The sequence below is a fragment of the Peromyscus maniculatus genome, chromosome 1 (genome assembly GCF_049852395.1).
Source record: "Peromyscus maniculatus bairdii isolate BWxNUB_F1_BW_parent chromosome 1, HU_Pman_BW_mat_3.1, whole genome shotgun sequence".
NCBI lineage: Eukaryota > Metazoa > Chordata > Mammalia > Rodentia > Cricetidae > Peromyscus > Peromyscus maniculatus.
The window spans coordinates 151403996-151422991 of NC_134852.1; the positions used below are offsets into that span (position 1 = coordinate 151403996).

Below are 18996 nucleotides of genomic sequence, written 5' to 3' on the forward strand. Positions count from 1 at the left end.
AGCCAGGCAAGCATGATGACCCACGCCTTTAATCCCAGCACTCAGGAGGCAGACGGATGTCTAAGAGCTCCAGGCCAGCAAAGGCAACATAGGGAGACCCTGTCTCAAAACAAAACAAAACCAAAAACAACAACAACAAAAAAGAAAGACAAAGAAAAGAGCAAAGCAGCCTCCCAAACGGGACCAGTGGGTTGAAGTGATGCATGTGGTGTGAGGTAGCTCCACTGCTGAGCTGGAGGCCACCCCTTAGAACAGGCACGGGAAGGTGCCCAGTCATCTCCGCTGGGGCACAACCACTCCAGGGTGAGAAGGTCTCTGAGTGATTCCACCCCGTGCCGGATGGCATCTTTCCACTTAAGGCCATGACATCAGGGAGGAGGAGAGACTATTCAAATGCCCAGTCCACATTCCTAACCCACGAGTTCTGCAGGCTCACAGCAGCTTCTGCTACACCAACTGAAGTACCGTGGTCAATAGGCTGGAACCTCAAGAAGAACCGACTGGTGGCAAGGTGGAAGAGAGGTGGTAGTCCGGAGGGTTTAGATGCGCCAGCAAGAAAGCAAACAGCGTGCACAACTGAAGCAATCTCGACAGAACCACCCTCCACCCACCTGTCCTCCATCACAGCTAAACGAACTAGAACATCCCAGCCTAATTCAAGTCCGACTGAGACCTAAGCTGAGCTCCTCTTTGGTCCACAAGCTTTCTCTGCGTGCTCATTATCTCCCCAAGGTTTTCCCAGACGCATAGCCGTCTTCCCGCAGCACCCCTCACCCCGGCCACGGCCTCCACAGTGACAGAGATCTCTTACATCCCTCTCCCTGAACGTCCCTGGTGTCCCTCACCGCGGATTCGGTACCCGCAACCCCCGCATCCCCGGGCGCGCGGCCGGCGCAGAGCAGGTAAGTGCGCGCGTCGTGAGGACCACTGGCACACCCTAACGCGCCGCCCCGCCTCCGAGCATCACGGATTGGTTGTGCGCAGGCTGGCCGCGGCCGATTGGCTCTAGCCACGCGGCCGCCGGTCCCGTTTCACGGTGGGTAGCACCGCAGCGTGGATGCTGCTCGGTCCCGCGGCGGCCGGAGGAGCTTAAGCAGCCGGGAGGGGCGGGCGGGGGAGCGCCTCGAAGAGCCGCTCCCACCGCCCACCCCGACCGCGGCCCGAGCAGCCCGGGCGTCGCGACCGAATCCCGTAGCCCCGGCAGCGGACAAAGGGCCATGCGAGGCTGCAGGCGCTGAGCGCAGCAGGGTGGGCCGGGGGATGTGGGGCGGGGCAGGCGGGGCCGGGGGGCCGCAGCGACGCCTCTGAGTGTGGCGTCGCGATGCCGTGGTTCCCGGTGAAGAAGGTCCGCAAGCAGATGAAGCTGCTGCTGCTGTTGCTGCTGCTCACCTGCGCCGCGTGGCTCACGTACGTGCACCGGAGCCTGGTGCGCCCGGGCCGCGCGCTGCGCCAGCGGCTGGGCTACGGGCGAGGTACGCGAGGGCGCGCGGCGTGAGGGCCCGGGCCTCCCAAGGCGCGGGGGTCTGACTGCCCAGAGAGCCCCTGCTGCCGTGCTCCTCCCAGCTCCGCTATATTGGGGGAGGGGTCGCGGCTCTGTTCGGCGGGACTCCCGATGACGTCAGCAGTAACGCCGGGGACCCTCTTGGGGCGCATCCCTAACCTTTTCTGACCCTGGAATCTGGCTTAGACCCAGTGGTGATGGAGTTAATGGTGGGCTATTGCGGGCACCCGTGCCTTTAGCCAAGAGGCCTGGCAGGCCCTTGCCTACTTAGCAGGGCCTCAGTTTCCTTGTCTGCTGGGAGTGGGGGGTAAGGGTGGCGTTGAGGGATCCAGCTGCCTAGAGTGGCCAACACAGTTGGAACCCCTGGGTACACCTGTGACTGTGGACTGAGATGCCTATGTACTAGGGACCAGTGCGAACTTGAGTAGATGCTTGTAGTCTGCACATTTAAGTAAGAGTGGGTAGAGGATGTACAAAGCAACTCAGGCCTGGCGAGCCCCGTGGGCTAGAAGCAGGGGAGAACCTCTGGAGATGGTGGCCATTGACCCACACTTCTGTGGAAAAGTTCCAGAGCAGGGCGGGCGTCAATAACAGCTAGGTAGAAAAAGACCAGGGAATGGATAGAGCCCAGCCAGGCTGTCTCTGATCCTTGTGAAGGAGGCTGGTGAGCTGAGGGAGGATACAAGGAAGAAGGTAGCAAGTGTCTGTCCTCCGAAAGACTCAGAGCAGTGACACTGACTTGTGATGTCCTGGTCCACTCCACCCGATGGATCCCAGACTCCCTGTTCAGCCCTGCTCCTGTCTCTAACCTGCAGAAGTTCCTTTGCCTCCGCATGCACCTGGACACCTGTTTCCATTCATCTTCCACCAGATCCTGGGCCAAGGATCTGAGACAGATCCCAGCCCCAAAGAAAGTCTATGGGTCATCCCAGTCCATGTACCTTATAACGGTGACATCTTCAAGATACCCTGGCACATCTCTATCTGTCCCTAAGAGAAGCCTTGTCTCAGCTGTGAGCTGATAGGTCTGGACCCAGAGCTGACCTAGTACCCAATAAACCCAGCCCCTATCAGCTCCCCTTGTGGGTTTCTCAACAGCCACGGGCCTCCCTTCCTCCCGGCTTACTTCCTGAGCAATGTGATCCTGAGACCAACCAGGAAGGGGTGAAGACAGGGAGACCCACTGCTGAAGGTTGGATCATTAGGGCAGCTAGCTCTGATTCCTCCTAGGTGGGTAGGATCTCTCCTGGCTCCTGGAAGACCAGTGCTGCCCAGTGGCACTGCTAGAAGCAGCCTGGGCTGCACAGCTGGGGTCCCGACCACATGGGCTTTACTCTGGGCTGGAGCCCCAGCTCTTGTCTGGCCACCTGGGATCCCACCAGGCACTACACGGCTTGTGAGAAGCTGAGCAGCTGCATGTGTCCAAGGCTTTCCTCTGCCCCTGTAGTCAGTCTTCAGTGCAGGCAACATTCAGTGGGTGTCCAGCAGCCTGTGCCTCCAGATTTCTCCAAGTGGGATTGGGGCAGAAGCCTGTCTGCACACCCTCTGTGCTGAGGCTTAGCTCCTGTAAGATGGTGATAGTGGCCTGGGCTGAAACCCCACTACAGAAGGCTCCCGTAGGCCAGATGCCTGGACTTAGCTTGATGGCCTGTGGGTATCCCGACCAGGCTATCCAGGCCAGGCTCTGGGAATTGGACCAAGTGAGTCTCAGTTGTTCACTTCCTGGCTGGTCAGGAAAGGATCGAGAATGTGGAGCAAGTGAGAGGTACCACAGGAATTTCAAGAGAGGAGACCACAGGCAGCCCCTCACCTAGAGACTGTTCAGGCCCGTCTGTACCTGAACAAGAGCCTAGCTTCTGAGCTCTGCACTGAGGGGCCGATGTGGATGCAAAGCCTAGTTTGAAACAGGAAGGGTTCCTGGATCCAGTGTCTCTCCCTGGGAGCACCAGGAAAGACAAGACTGCGATGAAGTGAAACTTCCTGTCTTTGAAGACTCAAGTCCAGAAGAGTGGACACCTAGAAATGATGTGGGCTTGAAGCTTAGAGAGAAGGTCCAGGAAGTGGGACGAAGCAAGGTACAGGGGTGTTCTACCCCAAACTGGAGGGGCAGTTGTGGACATGTCTTCATATAGATCTGGGGAGAGGCAGGAGGCAGGCACCCTAGCACATGGGCAAGGCATCAAGGGTGGTAGGCCATCTGCAGTTCTTTCCAAGGCAAAGCCCTTCAGAAGATCACCAGATGGGGGTGAGCGTGTGTAGTTTCACAGTTCCCTGAGTGTGTGTATAGTCCTGCTTCCAGCTGTCATCCAGGACTGGAGAAGAGCTGGTGAGGGACTCTTGCTTTGCACTTCCCACTCTAGATGGGTTCTAGAAGGGCCCCAAAATGAAGGAGCAGGAGCTTCAGCAACTCTTCCTGCCCCCACCCCTGCCAACAACAAAGATGTTGACCTTAGAGAGAGTCTGGGACCTGACACACTTCACATGCTCTCTGCAGATAGTGAGAAGCTGACTGGTGTGACAGACAGCAGGGGTGTCCGAGTGGTATCGTCCACGCAGAGGGCAGAGGACTCCAGTGAAAGTCATGAAGAGGAGCAGGTGGTAAGCAGTGACCAGGAAAAAACTGTGCACAAGAGGCCACTGTCTTGGATGGATAGCTAGAGCCGTGGGCTGTATGTGAGCTTCAGCATCCCAGCCTGGATGCTGTGTCTGGGTAGCAGTCGATGATCTGCTTATGTTGTGCATCCTGTCAGTGCATCATACACTTGCCTGGGCAAGCTTGCTATGTGGAGAGTACTTAGGTGATGTGCAAAAGGGGGACCATGAAGCTCTGCTTTGCTGTGTGTGTGTGTGTGTGTGTGTGTGTGTGTGTGTGTGTGTGTGTACACCTAGATGGACTGTGCAGTTGTGACACTTCCTGCCTTTAGAACGCTAACATGGCTACCCTTTCCTGCAGCCTGAGGGGCGGGTTCCAAACATGCTGTTTCCTGGAGGAGCTAGGAAGCCACCACCACTGAACCTCACTCACCAGACACCTCCGTGGCGGGAAGAGGTGAGCTCTGTTGGGTTGGGTGGGGCTGGGCTGGACGGGGCTGGGAGGAGGGGTGAAGCAGGCTGTATAACAGCTCAAGTCCCCTCTGGCCCCTAGTTCAAGGGACAGGTGAACCTGCACGTATTTGAGGACTGGTGTGGGGGTGCTGTGGGCCACCTGAGAAGGAACCTGCACTTCCCGCTCTTTCCTCATGTGAGTACCCCAGGAAAGGATGGGTGGGCAGAGTGGGCACGGCATGTGATGAGCTGTGAGTCAATGGTTGTTGCCCTACCGGCAGACTCGCACCACTGTGACAAAGTTAGCCGTGTCCCCTAAGTGGAAGAACTATGGACTCCGGATTTTTGGCTTCATCCACCCAGCCAGAGATGGTGAGTAGGTGGGGTATGCCAGGGGCAAGATGCCTCGAACAGTCCAGCTTACTGCGCCTCTGTCCTGTGGACTAGGAGACATCCAGTTCTCTGTGGCTTCGGATGACAACTCTGAGTTCTGGCTGAGCTTGGACGAGAGCCCAGCAGCTGCCCAGCTTGTAGCCTTTGTGGGCAAGGTAGGTTCTGCCCTCTTACCTCGCTCTATCTGCACCATATCTGTCTTCACTGGGCCTCCTCCAGCCTCTTCAAAATACAGACTGAATGTGTCAGATGCCCACAAGGAAAATGTGATCACTCTTCTGCCCCTTCCTTGTGTCACCTCTAGACTGGCTCTGAGTGGACAGCACCTGGAGAATTCACCAAGTTCAGTTCCCAGGTGTCTAAGCCGCGGCGGTGAGTGAGGGTGCATGCATCGTGTGTGTGTGTGTGTGTGTGTGTGTGTGTGTGTGTGTGTGTGTGTGTGTGCGCGTGCGCGCGCACCGCGCGCGCGCGCACGCTCATATGTGTTGGCATGTGAGAGGGAGGCTGGGTGTCACCCTTGCCCATATTACACAAGCATCATCCTCCTGAGGGACCATCCCAGAGGGATGTGAGAGTCTTTCTTCACTCTCCGGACTCTTCATCTGTTTGGTGGGAGACAACCCCGACTTCTTATGTCCACAGGCTCATGGCCTCCCGGAGATACTACTTCGAACTGCTTCACAAGCAAGACGACAAGGGCTCAGACCATGTGGAAGTGGGTGTGAGTGTGGCCAGCCCTCTGGAGGAGCTCCAAAGACCACAGCTCTCTTCCCATCCACTTCCCATGTCCTTAATGGATAGGCACTGCAGGGTGGTCCACAACCCAAAGGGATTCCCAGTCTAGGAAATAAAGCAGATATTCAGGGACATGGGCCAGGGTCAAGAGGGCACGTTGTGCCTGCTGGATGCTCAGAGTGGCTGCACTGAAAAGTGGCCCTTCACCAGGAGACGTGGGGGAGAGAGTGTACAAGCAGGAAGCACAGCATGTAAATGCTATACCCGGAGAACTGGCCCCCATCTTCTAGCATCTTCTGAGACTCTAAGAAGTCTGGTAGCCAGGCCAGGCCTGAGCTGTAATGCTGCACTGAACTTCTCAGACTGTCGTGTGAGAGGGGCAATGAGGTTTGCCTGCCAGGAATCCTTCTGGCCTCTGTGGAACAATGGGAAGCCGAGAAGTAGGACATTGGAAAGTGTATTGTTATCTTTGTATTGCCATGATTATCACTGTAACAAAGTACCTGACAAGAAGCAACTTAAGGAAGGGTTTGTTTTAGCTCACAGTTTGAGGGTGCAGCCCATGACGGAGGGGGAGTCCTGGCAGGAGTGTGAGGTAGCTGCTTAGATGGCATCTGCAGTCTGGAACAGAGAGAGATGAACGCTGGTACTCAGCTCACTTTCTCCTTTCTATTCAGTTTTGGACCACAGTCCATGGAATGGTACTGCCCACATTTTAGGGTAGGTCTTCTCCCCCAATTAACCTCATCTAGATAATCCCTCACCGACATGCCCAGAGTTTGCCTCCAGTGATTTTAGATCCTGTCAGGTTGAAAATCAGTATCAGCCATCACAGGGAAGACAGGCATGTAGCTGGGAGGTAGGGAGAAGGGTTCCTCAGCAAGAAGGAAGAGCCCGGAGGATGAGGTACAGTGACCTCAGTAGCAGTGGGGGTTCTCAGCCTCGGCACCATGGGATATTACATATCTACCTCAGTAGAGTAGAGACTCAGGGTTTTGATGGTCCTAGGGAAGCAGAGGTATTGGTACAAAGGTCTAGGACAAGCTGGCAACGGAAGTGCATAGTCAGCCCCCCAGGAGCCCCAGATTCACAGAGGAACACATCTGCAGGGAGACTCAGGAACAGCCATGGAGCTGGGCTATGGGGAAGCCATCTGGCGGTAGATCCTAGGTCTGGGGCTGAGGAAGAGTTCCGCAGAGACCTCAGGAAGGCAACATGCAAAGCCAGAGAGAAAATGGGATAATAAGTTATAACCGGCAGTCCTTGGAGGAAAGGGGGAGGGGGAATGAAGTTGGATGGGGTCTGGATCTGTCCCTTGAACCCCTCAACCTTTTGGGCCTTCTATCAGATTGGCCCTCCCTCCCTCCTCTCTACCCACCAAGCTTCTTACATCCTTTGAGGATTTTTGCTCTCTAGTCCCTCACCCCCGAACTAAGGAAAACCACCTACCACGACCCAACCTCTTTCCTATCCCCACACCCCCAGTGGCGAGCTTTCCTGCCTGGTCTGAAGTTCGAGATCATTGGCTCTGCTCACATTTCCCTGTACACAGGTGCGGGCTGGGTCCTTCCTCAGGGGAATGGCTGGGTTCTGATGGGCTCAGCATGGGGATGGTGAAGGGTAGGCCGAAGCTCCAGACATCCTTCTACTCTCAGATGAGTCATCTCTGAAGATGGACCATGTGACCCATGTGCCTCAGTCTCCCGCCAGCTATGTCGGGGGATACCCAGCACACGAGGAACCCAGTGCCGACATGCTGCGGCCAGATCCCAGGGACACCTTCTTCCTCAGTGAGAGGAGGCTCCAGAGGAGGGTGGAGTGGGGTGAAGCCCAGGCCACCAAGTGACTGACTGACCTCCTCTTACAGCCCCTCGGATGGAACCCCTGAGCCTGGAGAACGTGCTGGAGCCCTGTGCCTATGCGCCTACCTATGTCCTCAAGGATTTTCCCATAGCCAGATACCAAGGACTACAGTTTGTAAGTGCCCAGTGGGAGAGGCTTCCTAAGGCAACCCTTTCCCCCAAGCCCTACCCCTGAGCTCTTGGCCCTACCTGCAGGTGTACCTGTCCTTCATCTATCCCAATGACCACACCCGTCTCACTCACATGGAGACAGAGAACAAATGCTTCTACCGCGAGTCCCCACTATACCTGGAAAGGTAGCTTGGGGCGGGGGTTTGTCCCGTCTGAATGAGGAGGAGGGGCCTCCGGGAGGAAGGTCTCTGATGCCCTTTCTCCTCCAGGTTTGGGTTCTATAAATACATGAAGATGGACAAGGAGGAAGACGAGGAGGAGGAAGTTCAGCGTAGAGCCTTCCTCTTCCTCAACCCAGATGGTGAGTGCCCTATTCCTGCTGTCCACCCAGCCCATCTGCCAGATACTCGCTTACCAGACACTCTCTGCAGACTTCCTGGATGATGAGGATGAGCAGGAACTGTTAGACAGTCTGGAGCCCTCGGATGCATCCCTACGGCAGAGCCACAGGACCCCCACCCCAACAGCCTCCACTGGGACTACAGCCACCCCTACCCCACCTACAACCAGTCCTCTGGATGAGCAGACCCCCAGACACTCCCGGGCCCTAAACTGGGCCCCACGTCCCCTGCCCCTCTTCTTGGGGAGAGCTCCACCTCCCCGAACTGTGGAGAAGTCTCCCTCAAAGGTGTATGTGACCAGGGTGCGACCTGGGCAGCGGGCTTCCCCAAAGGCACTGAGAGACTCACCCTGGCCGCCCTTCCCTGGCGTCTTCCTACGTCCCAAACCTCTGCCCAGAGTGCAGCTGCGGATGCCCCCACATCCACCGCGGACCCAGGGCTATAGGACCAGTGGCCCCAAGATCACAGAACTAAAGCCCCCAGTCAGGGCACAGACCACCCAGGAGGGCAAGTTGCATGGACAGGGACTCATGGTGCCCACGGTGGACTTGAACTCCTCAGTGGAAACACAGCCTGTGACCTCCTTCCTGAGCTTGTCTCAGGTGTCCAGGCCACAGCTGCCTGGAGAGGGTGAAGAAGGGGAGGATGACGGGGCCCCTGGTGATGAGGCCACATCAGAAGATAGTGAGGAAGAGGAGGAGCAGGCCGCTGGGCGGCCGCTGGGCCGCTGGCGGGAGGACGCCATTGACTGGCAGCGCACATTCAGCGTGGGTGCCATGGACTTTGAGCTGCTGCGCTCTGACTGGAATGACCTGCGATGCAACGTATCTGGGAACCTGCAGCTTCCTGAGGCTGAGGCGGTGGATGTGGTGGCTCAGTACATGGAGCGACTTAATGCACGCCATGGCGGGTATGGGGCAGGTTGCTGCTTGGAGCGAGGGCATGCTGTCCCCACAGGAATCTCAGGCCTTCCTTGGCTCTCACCGGCTCTCTGATCCCCTTTTCCCTCTGCAGTGATGAGTGTCTTACTGTTCTGCCTTGCCCAGGCTGAAGGGCTCCCTGGAGCCCCACTCAAGACTGGCTCCATACCCCTTCACTGCCAAGTTCCAAATCCATCACCTTGGACCTAGACTCTAGGTTGAATCCAGACTACAGGGAACAGTTGTCAGGATTAGCCAGGTCAAGGGCAGACAGCCTTTTCAGGGACAAGAGACACTGAAGGGTCAAGGTCAGGACCACCAAACATCTCCTTGTAGAACACTGAAGGGTCTGGGGGACTCTAACTCAAGGGGGAGACCCCAGGGCCCCTGCCCACTGGCCCCCTTGGCCTCCTAGGTCTTAGGAATCCAAGCTGTTTCTACCCCATTTTTAGGGAGATTAGGGCCATAATTTATCTTTGAGGGAATTCTTATGAGAGTCTGTTCTGTATATTGTCAGCCTTGAGGAAAGGTAGAACCTTCTGTGGACCTCGATGAACACAGGGACATCAAGACAGGGTGTCTAGCTCATGGATAGAAAGAGCCAGGCTCAACAGGAAGTTTTGGACAGGTAGGGGTTGTCCGGCTATTCCAGAGGACAAGAGCATGATAGTCCTCAAATAGGGCAGTGATGAGGTGGCCTAAGACTCTCCCCCCATTGGTGGTGCAGGATAGTCCCAGGTGGTTCAGAGGACAGGTTTCCTGAGAGCAGTTTGTAAGGACAGTCCCAGGGTCTCTTTAGGGCACTGTCCACCTCGAGTGGTCAAGGCGTGACCTTGTTTTTCACATCTGGGTGCTAGGGTGTGGGTAGCCCCAAGGAGTAACCTAGCGTGTTGGGTTGTGAGGGCAGAGGTTCCTGACCTGGGGAGAGGGGAGCAGGTGAGTTACACCTGTGAGTCTGGGCCCACCTGAAGTCACACTGCTGGGTTCCTATAGAGAAGCACTAGCTGTCAGCAGGAGGTAGGAAGCAGAATGAATAGCCTGAGAACTCTTGCCCGAGGCAAAAATAGAGATGCCTGCTGGAGGTGGGGGATGGCAGGGGAGGACCAACACCCTCCTGATGGCTCCCTAGGAAGCTGACCGTAGCAGGAGAGGACTGAAACAGCACCCCAGGACAAAGAAAATCAGGCAAAGGAAGTCATCTAGAGAACACGACAATCCTGGGCTCACAGCACCTCCTAGTGTAGCCTTCCCTACTTCCTGCTGGTCTGGGGAAGTGAGATGTGGGAAGGTCAGCTTGCCTCTGGGATGGAAGGAGCGGGTAGCAGGTGTAATGCAGTCTGAGGAGCGTAGCTGCGTGGTTCTGGGGGTGAGGTGGGGGAGCGTGTGGGGGCGTTAAGTGGAATTACGGCCCTTGGCTAATCAGCCCTGCCTCGCAGGCGCTTCTCGCTTCTGCGCATCGTGAACGTGGAGAAGCGCCGCGACTCTGCACGTGGAAGCCGCTTCCTCCTGGAGTTGGAATTGCAAGAGCGCGGAGGCGGCCGCCAGCGCCTGTCAGAATATGTCTTCCTGCGATTGCCTGGAGCGCGCATCGGGGACGAGGATGGAGAGAGTCCCGAGCCCCCTCCTGCCCCCTCCATCCGCTCAGACAGTCGCCCAGAGCTCTGCCGGCCCTTGCATCTGGCCTGGCGTCAGGATGTCATGGTTCACTTTATTGTGCCAGGTATGTGCGCCTCCGTGGTGGTGGGGGCATGCTAATGCCAAGGGTATGTATGGGTGGCTGAAGAGGGTCTTCCAAAGGAGAAAGCATGCTGTTCAGTCGTGCTGGCTCAGTGGCACCCTCTCTTCCAGTGAAGAATCAGGCTCGCTGGGTAGTGCAGTTCCTGGCAGATATGACAGCGCTGCATGTGCATACGGGAGACTCGCACTTCAACATCATCTTAGTGGACTTTGAGAGCGAGGACATGGATGTGGAAAGGGCCTTGCGTGCGGCTCAGCTACCTCGGTAATGATGATCACCACCGCCACCTAGTGAGGCCAAAGATCTTTTCTCTTGTGGGAGGTGGGTTGTCCTGATCCTCTCTACCTCCCTTGATGATGCCTGTGATTCCTTCCCTTCCCCCAGGTACCAGTACCTGAGACGAACTGGAAACTTCGAACGCTCTGCAGGCCTGCAAACCGGAGTGGATGCAGTAGAGGTCTGTGGGCCAGTCAAGGGCTTAGGGGAGAGAAATGAGGGTGCTGATCTCACCTTGGGGAGGTGGGCAGGGCTCAGACCTCCCAACCTACAGGACCCCAGCAGCATCGTTTTCCTCTGTGACCTGCACATCCACTTCCCACCTAACATCCTGGACAGCATCCGCAAGCACTGTGTGGAGGGCAAGCTGGCCTTCGCCCCTGTGGTCATGCGTCTGGGCTGTGGGAGTTCACCGTGGAACCCACATGGTAAGGATCTAAGTGTTCCCCAGGAATTCCAGGTTCTCACAACCACCAGGGCAAAATCCAAGCCTAACCTCCTGGGTAAGAGGACCCAGAAGTGCAGGGTTCATAAGACCCTTTCCTCTGGGGACCTGTGAGTTCGTGGGTTATGATCAAATACCAAGCCCCTTATGAGACTCGAAAGTAAGGAGGCTTCTTGGAATTCCTCCTGGGGTCCTCCAGTCTTCCCTGGGGAGAAAATGTTAAGGACCGCGGCCTGATGATCATCCTCCCCGCTCCAAGGTTACTGGGAAGTGAATGGATTTGGCCTGTTTGGGATCTATAAGTCAGACTTCGACAGAGTAGGAGGCATGAACACTGAGGAGTTCCGTGACCGGTGGGGAGGCGAGGACTGGGAACTTCTGGACAGGTGACTGAGACATCTCATCTTCCTCCAAAACCCCTCCCGTCTGCCCCTCTCCCAAGAACCCTCCCCAGCCCCAGGCTCCTACAGTGTCTGGGCAGCCCTGAGTCACAGCACCTGAACCAGGGCTCTGACTTCCCACCCACCCATCCCAGGGTCCTGCAGGCAGGGCTGGAGGTGGAGAGGCTTCGGCTGCGGCACTTTTACCACCACTACCACTCGAAGCGGGGCATGTGGGCCACGCGCAGCCGCAAAGGTGCCCGCACACAGCGATCCTGAAGACCTGGCAGCTCTCGGTGCCACTGGGTTTTGAGGCAGCAGCTAGAAGCTGCACCCTGAGCCTGATTCAGGCTCTGCTACCGCCTGTGCTGGCCCCAGCAAGCCTCCTCTGTGACTCCAGATAGGCAGCCCTCATGGCAGGGCTGGTACCTTGGTCCCCACGCTCCCTGATGATTTCTGTGAAATTTTTCCGTAGCAATGACATTGTTTTCAGAATTTACAAGAGTTCTGTCTGTTCTGTTTTTTATTCAGAATGAAATGAAATATTTTTTTTAGTTCTGACTTGTTCTGTGTGACTGGTCTCTTGTGAGGCAGAGCCCTGGTTAGCAGGGCGGCTGTGAGCAATGCAGCCCGCCCCTCCCCCCCCCCCCATACCCACTTCCTGCCTCTTCGGCTGTGTTTCCACCTGGTTTCTGTGGAGCCTGGCTAGTCAGAACAGACATTGCATGAGACCTTCCCACACAGGAACTGCTGCTGAACCAGCAGATGTGGAGACACCAAGTCTCCTGTGTGACCTCCATCTGTCACTCTGCAGGGGAGGACCCACACGGCCAGAGCAGACACACCGAAACCCCCAGTTACCCACATTGCCTTCTCTATATCTAGTTCAGAAGAAGTGCCCCTGCTTACAGATGTTTTACAAGAAAAGCATTGTGTTTAAGAATAGATGTTCTAGGAGCTGGAGAGATGCTCAGTGGTTAAGAGCACTTGTTGCTCTTGCAGAGGACCTGGGTTCAGTTTCCAGCACCAACATGGTGTCTCACAATTATCCCCAACCCAGTTCCAGGGGATCCAACACCCTCTTAATATCGCAGGTCACCTGGTACACATGTATATGTGAAGGCAAAACACTCATATATATCTGGGCAGGGGTGGCACACTCCTTTAATCCCAGCACTCGGGAGGCAAAGCCAGGCAGATCTCTGTGAGTTTGAGGCCAGCCTGGTCTACAGAGCGAGATCCAGGACTGGACCAAAACTACACAGAGAAACCCTGTCTCCAAAAGAAAACACACACACACACACACACACACACACACACACACATAAAATAAATAATCTTTAAAAAAAACCCACACATGGGGTGGGCGGTGGGAGGGGGAGAACAAGGGAATCCGTGGCTGATATGTAAAATTAAATTTAATAAATAAATTAAAAAAAACCCCACACATTAAAAGAAGAAGGTGTGGTGGCATACACCTTTAATCCCAGCAGTTGGGAGAAAGACTGTCATATCTCTGTGGCCCAGATACATAGTGAGACCCTATCAAAAAATAAAATAAAAAAGGCAGCATGCTACCAACGCTGGCAAGAGGACTCAGCAGCCAAATCTGATGACCCAAGGACCCACATAATAGAGAGAACTGACTCCTGCAAGTTGTCCTCTGACCTCCACAGGCATGCCATGGCACATGCACACATAAATACATATTTTTTTTAAGTACTGCAAGTTAAAAGACCCTCCTCTCAAAAAATAAAAAATAAAACAAAATGATGTGGGCTGGGCTGGAGAGCTGGCTCAGCAGTTAACATATGCTGCTCTTGCAGAGGATAGTATTCGGTCCCCAACTCACATGGTCGCTCACCACCATCCAGGACTCCGGTTCCAAGGTATCCAACACCCTCTTCCGATCTCCACACACACCAGGCATGTACACACATGTGGTACAATACATACATACAGGCAGGCAAGACACTCATCTACGCACACATGCACACTCGTGAGCACATGTGCACAAAATGTGAGCTGGAGAGACGGCTCAGCACGCAGCACTGCTGCTCTTCCAGAGAAGCTGACTTAGGTTCCTGGCATCCACATCAGGCAGGTCACAATTTCCTGTAACTTTCAGATCCGGGGACCCAACATTCTCCTCTGGTCTCTGTGAACACCAGTACACAGATGGCACGCACACACACACACACACACACACACACACACAGATATACACACATACGCATAAATAAAAATATATTTTAAGGCTGGGCAGTGGTAGCGCATGCCTTTAATCCCAGCACTGGGGAAGCAAAGCCAGGCGGATCTCTGTGAGTTTGAGGCCAGCCTGGGCTACAGAGCGAGATCCAGGACAGGCACCAAAACTACACAGAGAAACCCTATCTTGAAAAAACAAACAAACAAAAAAATCATTTAAAATTAAAACAACAAAAACCAGGTGTGATCATGCTCATATGCAAGCCCCACCCCTCAGGAGACTATGCAGGAAGGTCTCAATTTTGAGGCCAACATGGACTATTTAGCAAGACTTTGTCAAAGTGGAGTGGAGAATATATGATACCAAGAAAGAAACATTTTTTATTTTCTTTTTTTAAATTTTTATTTATGTGCATTGGTATTTTTGCCTGCATGTATACCTGTATGAGGTGTTGGGTACCCTAGAACTGGAGTTATAGACAGTTGTATGTTGCCATGTGGGTGCTGGGAATTGAACTCAGTTCCTTTGGAAGAACAGCCAGTGCTCTTAACCACTGAGTGATCTCTCCAGCCCCAAAGGAAACATTCTTAAAAGATAAGGAAAGGAAAAAGGAGCCATAAGTAAAAGGGAAATGAAGAAGATTAATATCAGAAGCCCAAGTCAGCAGGCTACGCTCACACCATAAATTCAAATTAACACATTAACACATTAAAGAATTTCTCTCTCTCTCTCTCTCTCTCTCTCTCTCTCTCTCTCTCTCTCTCTCTCTCTCTCCCTCTCCCTCTCCCTCTCCCTCTCCCTCTCCCTCTCCCTCTCCCTCCCCCTCTCCCTCTCCCTCTCCCTCCCTCTCCCTCTCTCCCTCTCTCCCTCCCTCCCTCCCTCCCTCCCTCCCCCTCCCTCCCTCACCTAGGGTCTCTCTACATAGCCCTGGCTGTCCTAGTTCTTACCATGTAGACCAGGCTGGCCTCTAACTCACGAAGGTCCACCTTCCTCTGCCTCCCAGTGGATCAAAGGTGTGTGCCACCTCGCCCTGGTATGTTAAGGTGTTCTCAAGGAGTACCAGCCAGAGGACAGGACTTGTCCTGGGAGGACTTACATCCTAGCACAGTACTGGGTGGTGCTGTTGGGTACTACACCTAATATGCACACTAGTATAATGTCCAACATCAGAGTGCCAGTTAATGGAAGTGCTATAATGAATAAGGCCAGAAAAGCAAGTAACACATCTGAACAGTGCTGCATTTGTAGTGGTTAGGAGAAGCAAGCCTGCAAAGGTCTTCCTCGAGGAGAACAAGCAGATGTTTGAGGGAAATTTAGAAAACTGATGAAGACAACAATGGAAATAGAAATTATTAACAGCACTTAGGTAGAAAAAAATTTTAAAGGTAAATAAGAAGCTGGGCAGTGGTGGTGCACACCTTTAATCCCAGCACTCAGGAGACAGTGGCAAGGTGATCTCTGTGAGTTAAGGCCAGCCTGGTCTAGAGAGTGAGTTCCAGGACAGCCAAACTGTTACACAAAGAAACGCTATTTCAAAAAAGAAAAAAAAAAGTTAAATAAGATCTTTGCAGAAATAAAGCCAATTTAGCATTTGGGATATAGCTGAGTGGTAGAATGCTTCACTGGCATACAAAAATCCCTGGATGTGTTCCCAAGAACCCACACAGAACTATCAATAATAATAAAATAATAATAATAATAATAATAATAATAATAATAAAGAACAACATACAGAATGAAATGCTAAATAACACAGATAAAAGAGAAAAGGCCTAGTGGCACATGGCTGTAATCCCAGGATTCAGGAGGCTGAGGCAGGATGATGGCCACAAATTAGAAGCCAGCCTGGGGCTGGAGAGATGGCTCAGCGGTTAAGAACACTGGCTGTTCTTCCAGAGGTCCTGAGTTCAATTCCCAGCAACCACATGGTGGCTCTCAACCATCTGTAAGGAGATTTGGTGCCCTCTTCTGGCCTGCAAGGATACATGCAGACATTACACTGTATAATAAATAAATAAATAAATAAATAAATAAATAAATAAATCTTTAAAAAAAGAAGCATGCATTACATTGTATAATAAATAAATAAATAAACAAACAAATCTTTAAAAAAAAAAAAAAAAGGAAGAAGCCAGCCTGTTCTACAGAGTGAGTTCTAGCCAACCAGAACTATGTAATGAGATCCTGCCTCAGACAGAGAAAAGAACAACAAAAGCGACTCATGAAAAGACAGTAGCTGGCAAAGCTCAAATAGAGAAGCCATAAGAGGTGGAAGGGGAAAATATGTGATAAAACAAAAGAAAACTTTCCCAAAGTAGAGGCCAGAGTCAAAGGAAGCCCCAGGCCAAGAGTGATCAGTACCTACGTAAAGGAAGCTGCTGGTTTTCCAGTAAGACCTCCAGGACACAAAGCAGGCTGGTGGAAGGTTCTGCTAACCTGGAGGTAGCCAGCTGTGGAACTCAGCAAGATCTCTGGTAATCCCATCTATAGCAGTGGGCCTCAAGTGGTCGGGCGTGGTAGTGCACGCCTTTAGTCCCAGCACTCTGGAGACAGAGGCAGATGGATCTCTCTGTGAGTTTAAGGCCAGCCTGGTCTACATGGTAAGTTCCAGGACAGCCAGGGTAGGTAGAGAGGGCCCTGTCTCAAAAAAAAAAAAAAAAAAAAGGTGGTCGGGGGGAGCCTCAGGCAAGCACTAGGGCTAGCCAAGAACTCCATAGAGGCAGTAGCCTTAGAAGAGAACTCACAGAACGAAAGAAGCAGTCTTCAAGACAGAATAAAACCCCGCCACTAAGAGAAACAGACTGTCCCCTTGGAGGAAGTGTCCAGGAAGTGGTCCAGACAGAGGTGACTATCAAGAACTCTACCAAGACCCCATTCTGCCAGTGTAGTGAGCAACACCCCATCACCCCTGTTCTGCTGCTCCTCAAAGTTAGAAATGTTTCTAGATGCTGCATGTGATGGCACATGTCTTTACTCCCAGCACTCAGGAAGCACAGGCAGGAAGATCTCTGTGAGTTCAAAGCCAGCCTGGTCTACATAGAGAGTTCTAAACCAGCCAGAGCTACACAGAGGAACCCTGAAACTCTAGCTAAAAAAAAGAGAGGCAGAGACAGATTCTGGCTTGCTTTACAATTTATGTAATTAACAGAAACCCATTTAGCCTTATGGAGCCTCAGTTTCACCATCTATAAATGGAGGTAGTCATAGCTCCACTCTTCTGGAGTTCCTGCGAGGATTAAGGGCAGAGTATGAACTAAGACTTCATCACCCTGCCTGGTACATCACCATTCTGGGGTCAGCATTAGGCCCACTCTAGGGACAACTCACTGCCATGTGTCAGCTCTTCCCACCCCCACACTTCTGCAGGATGCCACTCCGTCTTTTCTCTCCTAATTCCTTTTCTACAAAGGCTAACACACACACACACACACACACACACACACACACACACGCACGCACGCACGCACGCACGCACGCACGCACGCACGCACGCACGCACGCACACATGCATGCAAAGGCACAGGACCTCCCATTCTTACCTTATTGCTGTGCTGCTGTCTTTGGCACTTGGTTCTGCTTTGGTACTTTTGCTCTGCCCCAGACTGGCCATTACCCTGCCTGGCTCGCATCCCTGCAAATCCAGGAGGGACTATTAAGGGAGAAGTCCCGGGTGTCATGTCACAGGAGTCTCCTTCAGAAGTGCCTGGTGCACAGGAGGAGGTGAACTTGACCAGTGAATGGATTAATGTGGATGGACTGACAGGCAGGTGGACATGTTCCCACAGGTGTTGGTGACCTGGACTGGCACTCCTCAGCTACCTTCCACCCCTGGGGTGTAAGTCTGCGGTTGGAGCATGGGCAGTGATGGTGAAACCCAATACCCGTGGGCCCAGGATGGGATAGGGGGCCATAATGCCTGAGAAGGTATAGAGCGACACCCATGGGACAAGTCCGAGTAGGCTTGAAAGAGGTGGTCTTCGGGCAGGCATGATGACGCTCAGGCTTCTGGACGTCACCAGCCCAAGGATGTGCACCACAGGTCTCTCAGGTCAGGCTACTGCACCCAGCCAGTTCATCAACTCATCCCAAAGCAGTGCTGGCATGCCCTCACCCTGCCCCTCGGGCTTCATGAGCACCAGGAACCTCCTTAACCTGTCTGTGGCCCAGCATACTCATGGCATCTGTGTTTGGAAGAGTCTGCTGTTACTGTCCTAACACACTCCTAGGCATTAACTTCCACTCCCTAGTAAGGCCGTCCCTCGCCCTTGTATTATTCAGTCTCCCAGCCCATAGGCTCGCTCACTGTGTCCCTCCCCCGGCTTTCCTCACATGTCCACCCACATGTAGCGAGCAAAATTCTCCCACTCTGCTGCCGCCGTTCAACCCCCCCTCCCCACAGTTTGCACCCCTCTCTGGGAGGTAACAGCCACTGGGAGGGTGGCAGAGAGGGTGGCAGCCCACCAACTGCTTCACTCACTCTTCATGATCCTGAGTTCCAGGTTCTAGGCCTGATTACAGCAGAAATTCAACCATCCATCTCTACGCTCCGAGTAAACTTTCTTTCTGCATCAGACCACCTCCTCCTGGAAGCCCTGCTGCATTCTTCCCATCCTCTCTCCAAGAAAAGGAAGAGGGACACTCACAGAAGTTGAGGGGAAACCGGTCACAGGGGTCAGATACAGATCCAAACATGGGGCTCAGAGGAACAGACTCAGTGAGTATTACTGATCCTCTGAGCAATGGAGCCATTAAAGGAAGTATCCAGAGTCCAAGCTTTTTAGGGACACTGAGCCCCCTGAGGTGGATACAGCTCTCAGTCCCCATGTCCTTAAGGAGGCTGGTCATAGCTGTGGCACCTACAGCTCTCTGCCAGTGAACCCCCAGAGCTGACACTGGCCTTCCATCCAGTTGCCATCCATGCTCACCAGGTACCTCCTTATCTGGCTATAGCCGGACCTAAGCCATGTGTAATTATGGCCC

The 18996-nt window shown here is 53.6% G+C and overlaps 1 protein-coding gene across 2 annotated transcripts; it reads left to right on the forward strand.

Moving 5' to 3' along the window:
• The first annotated feature begins 1272 nt into the window (after positions 1-1272).
• On the forward strand, positions 1273-12368 carry B4galnt4 (beta-1,4-N-acetyl-galactosaminyltransferase 4). Of its 2 annotated transcripts, none has more exons than XM_006977196.4 (20): positions 1273-1472; positions 3996-4099; positions 4455-4550; positions 4647-4742; positions 4828-4918; positions 4994-5094; positions 5244-5311; positions 5582-5660; positions 7160-7226; positions 7330-7464; positions 7542-7651; positions 7732-7832; positions 7917-8008; positions 8079-8958; positions 10405-10688; positions 10817-10970; positions 11091-11163; positions 11257-11410; positions 11687-11813; positions 11963-12368. In XM_006977196.4, the coding sequence occupies exons 1-20, from the start codon at positions 1322-1324 to the stop codon at positions 12084-12086; spliced, it is 3087 nt and encodes a 1028-aa protein (XP_006977258.2). In that variant the 5' UTR covers positions 1273-1321; the 3' UTR covers positions 12087-12368. The 2 variants fall into 2 exon arrangements, with proteins under 2 accessions (XP_006977258.2, XP_076411120.1); XM_076555005.1 differs by having other exon boundaries at positions 1294-1407.
• Positions 12369-18996: the final 6628 nt, after the last annotated feature.

What these genes read in the sequence shown, in the direction of transcription:
- B4galnt4 (XM_006977196.4), top strand. Translation starts at nt 1,322, where the DNA reads ATGCCGTGGTTCCCGGTGAAGAAGGTCCGCAAGCAGATGAAGCTGCTG. An exon ending in CACCTCCGTGGCGGGAAGAG is followed by an intron (nt 4,551 to 4,646) that starts GTGAGCTCTGTT and finishes TCTGGCCCCTAG; the next exon opens with TTCAAGGGACAGGTGAACCT. An exon ending in CCTCTTCCTCAACCCAGATG is followed by an intron (nt 8,009 to 8,078) that starts GTGAGTGCCCTA and finishes CACTCTCTGCAG; the next exon opens with ACTTCCTGGATGATGAGGAT.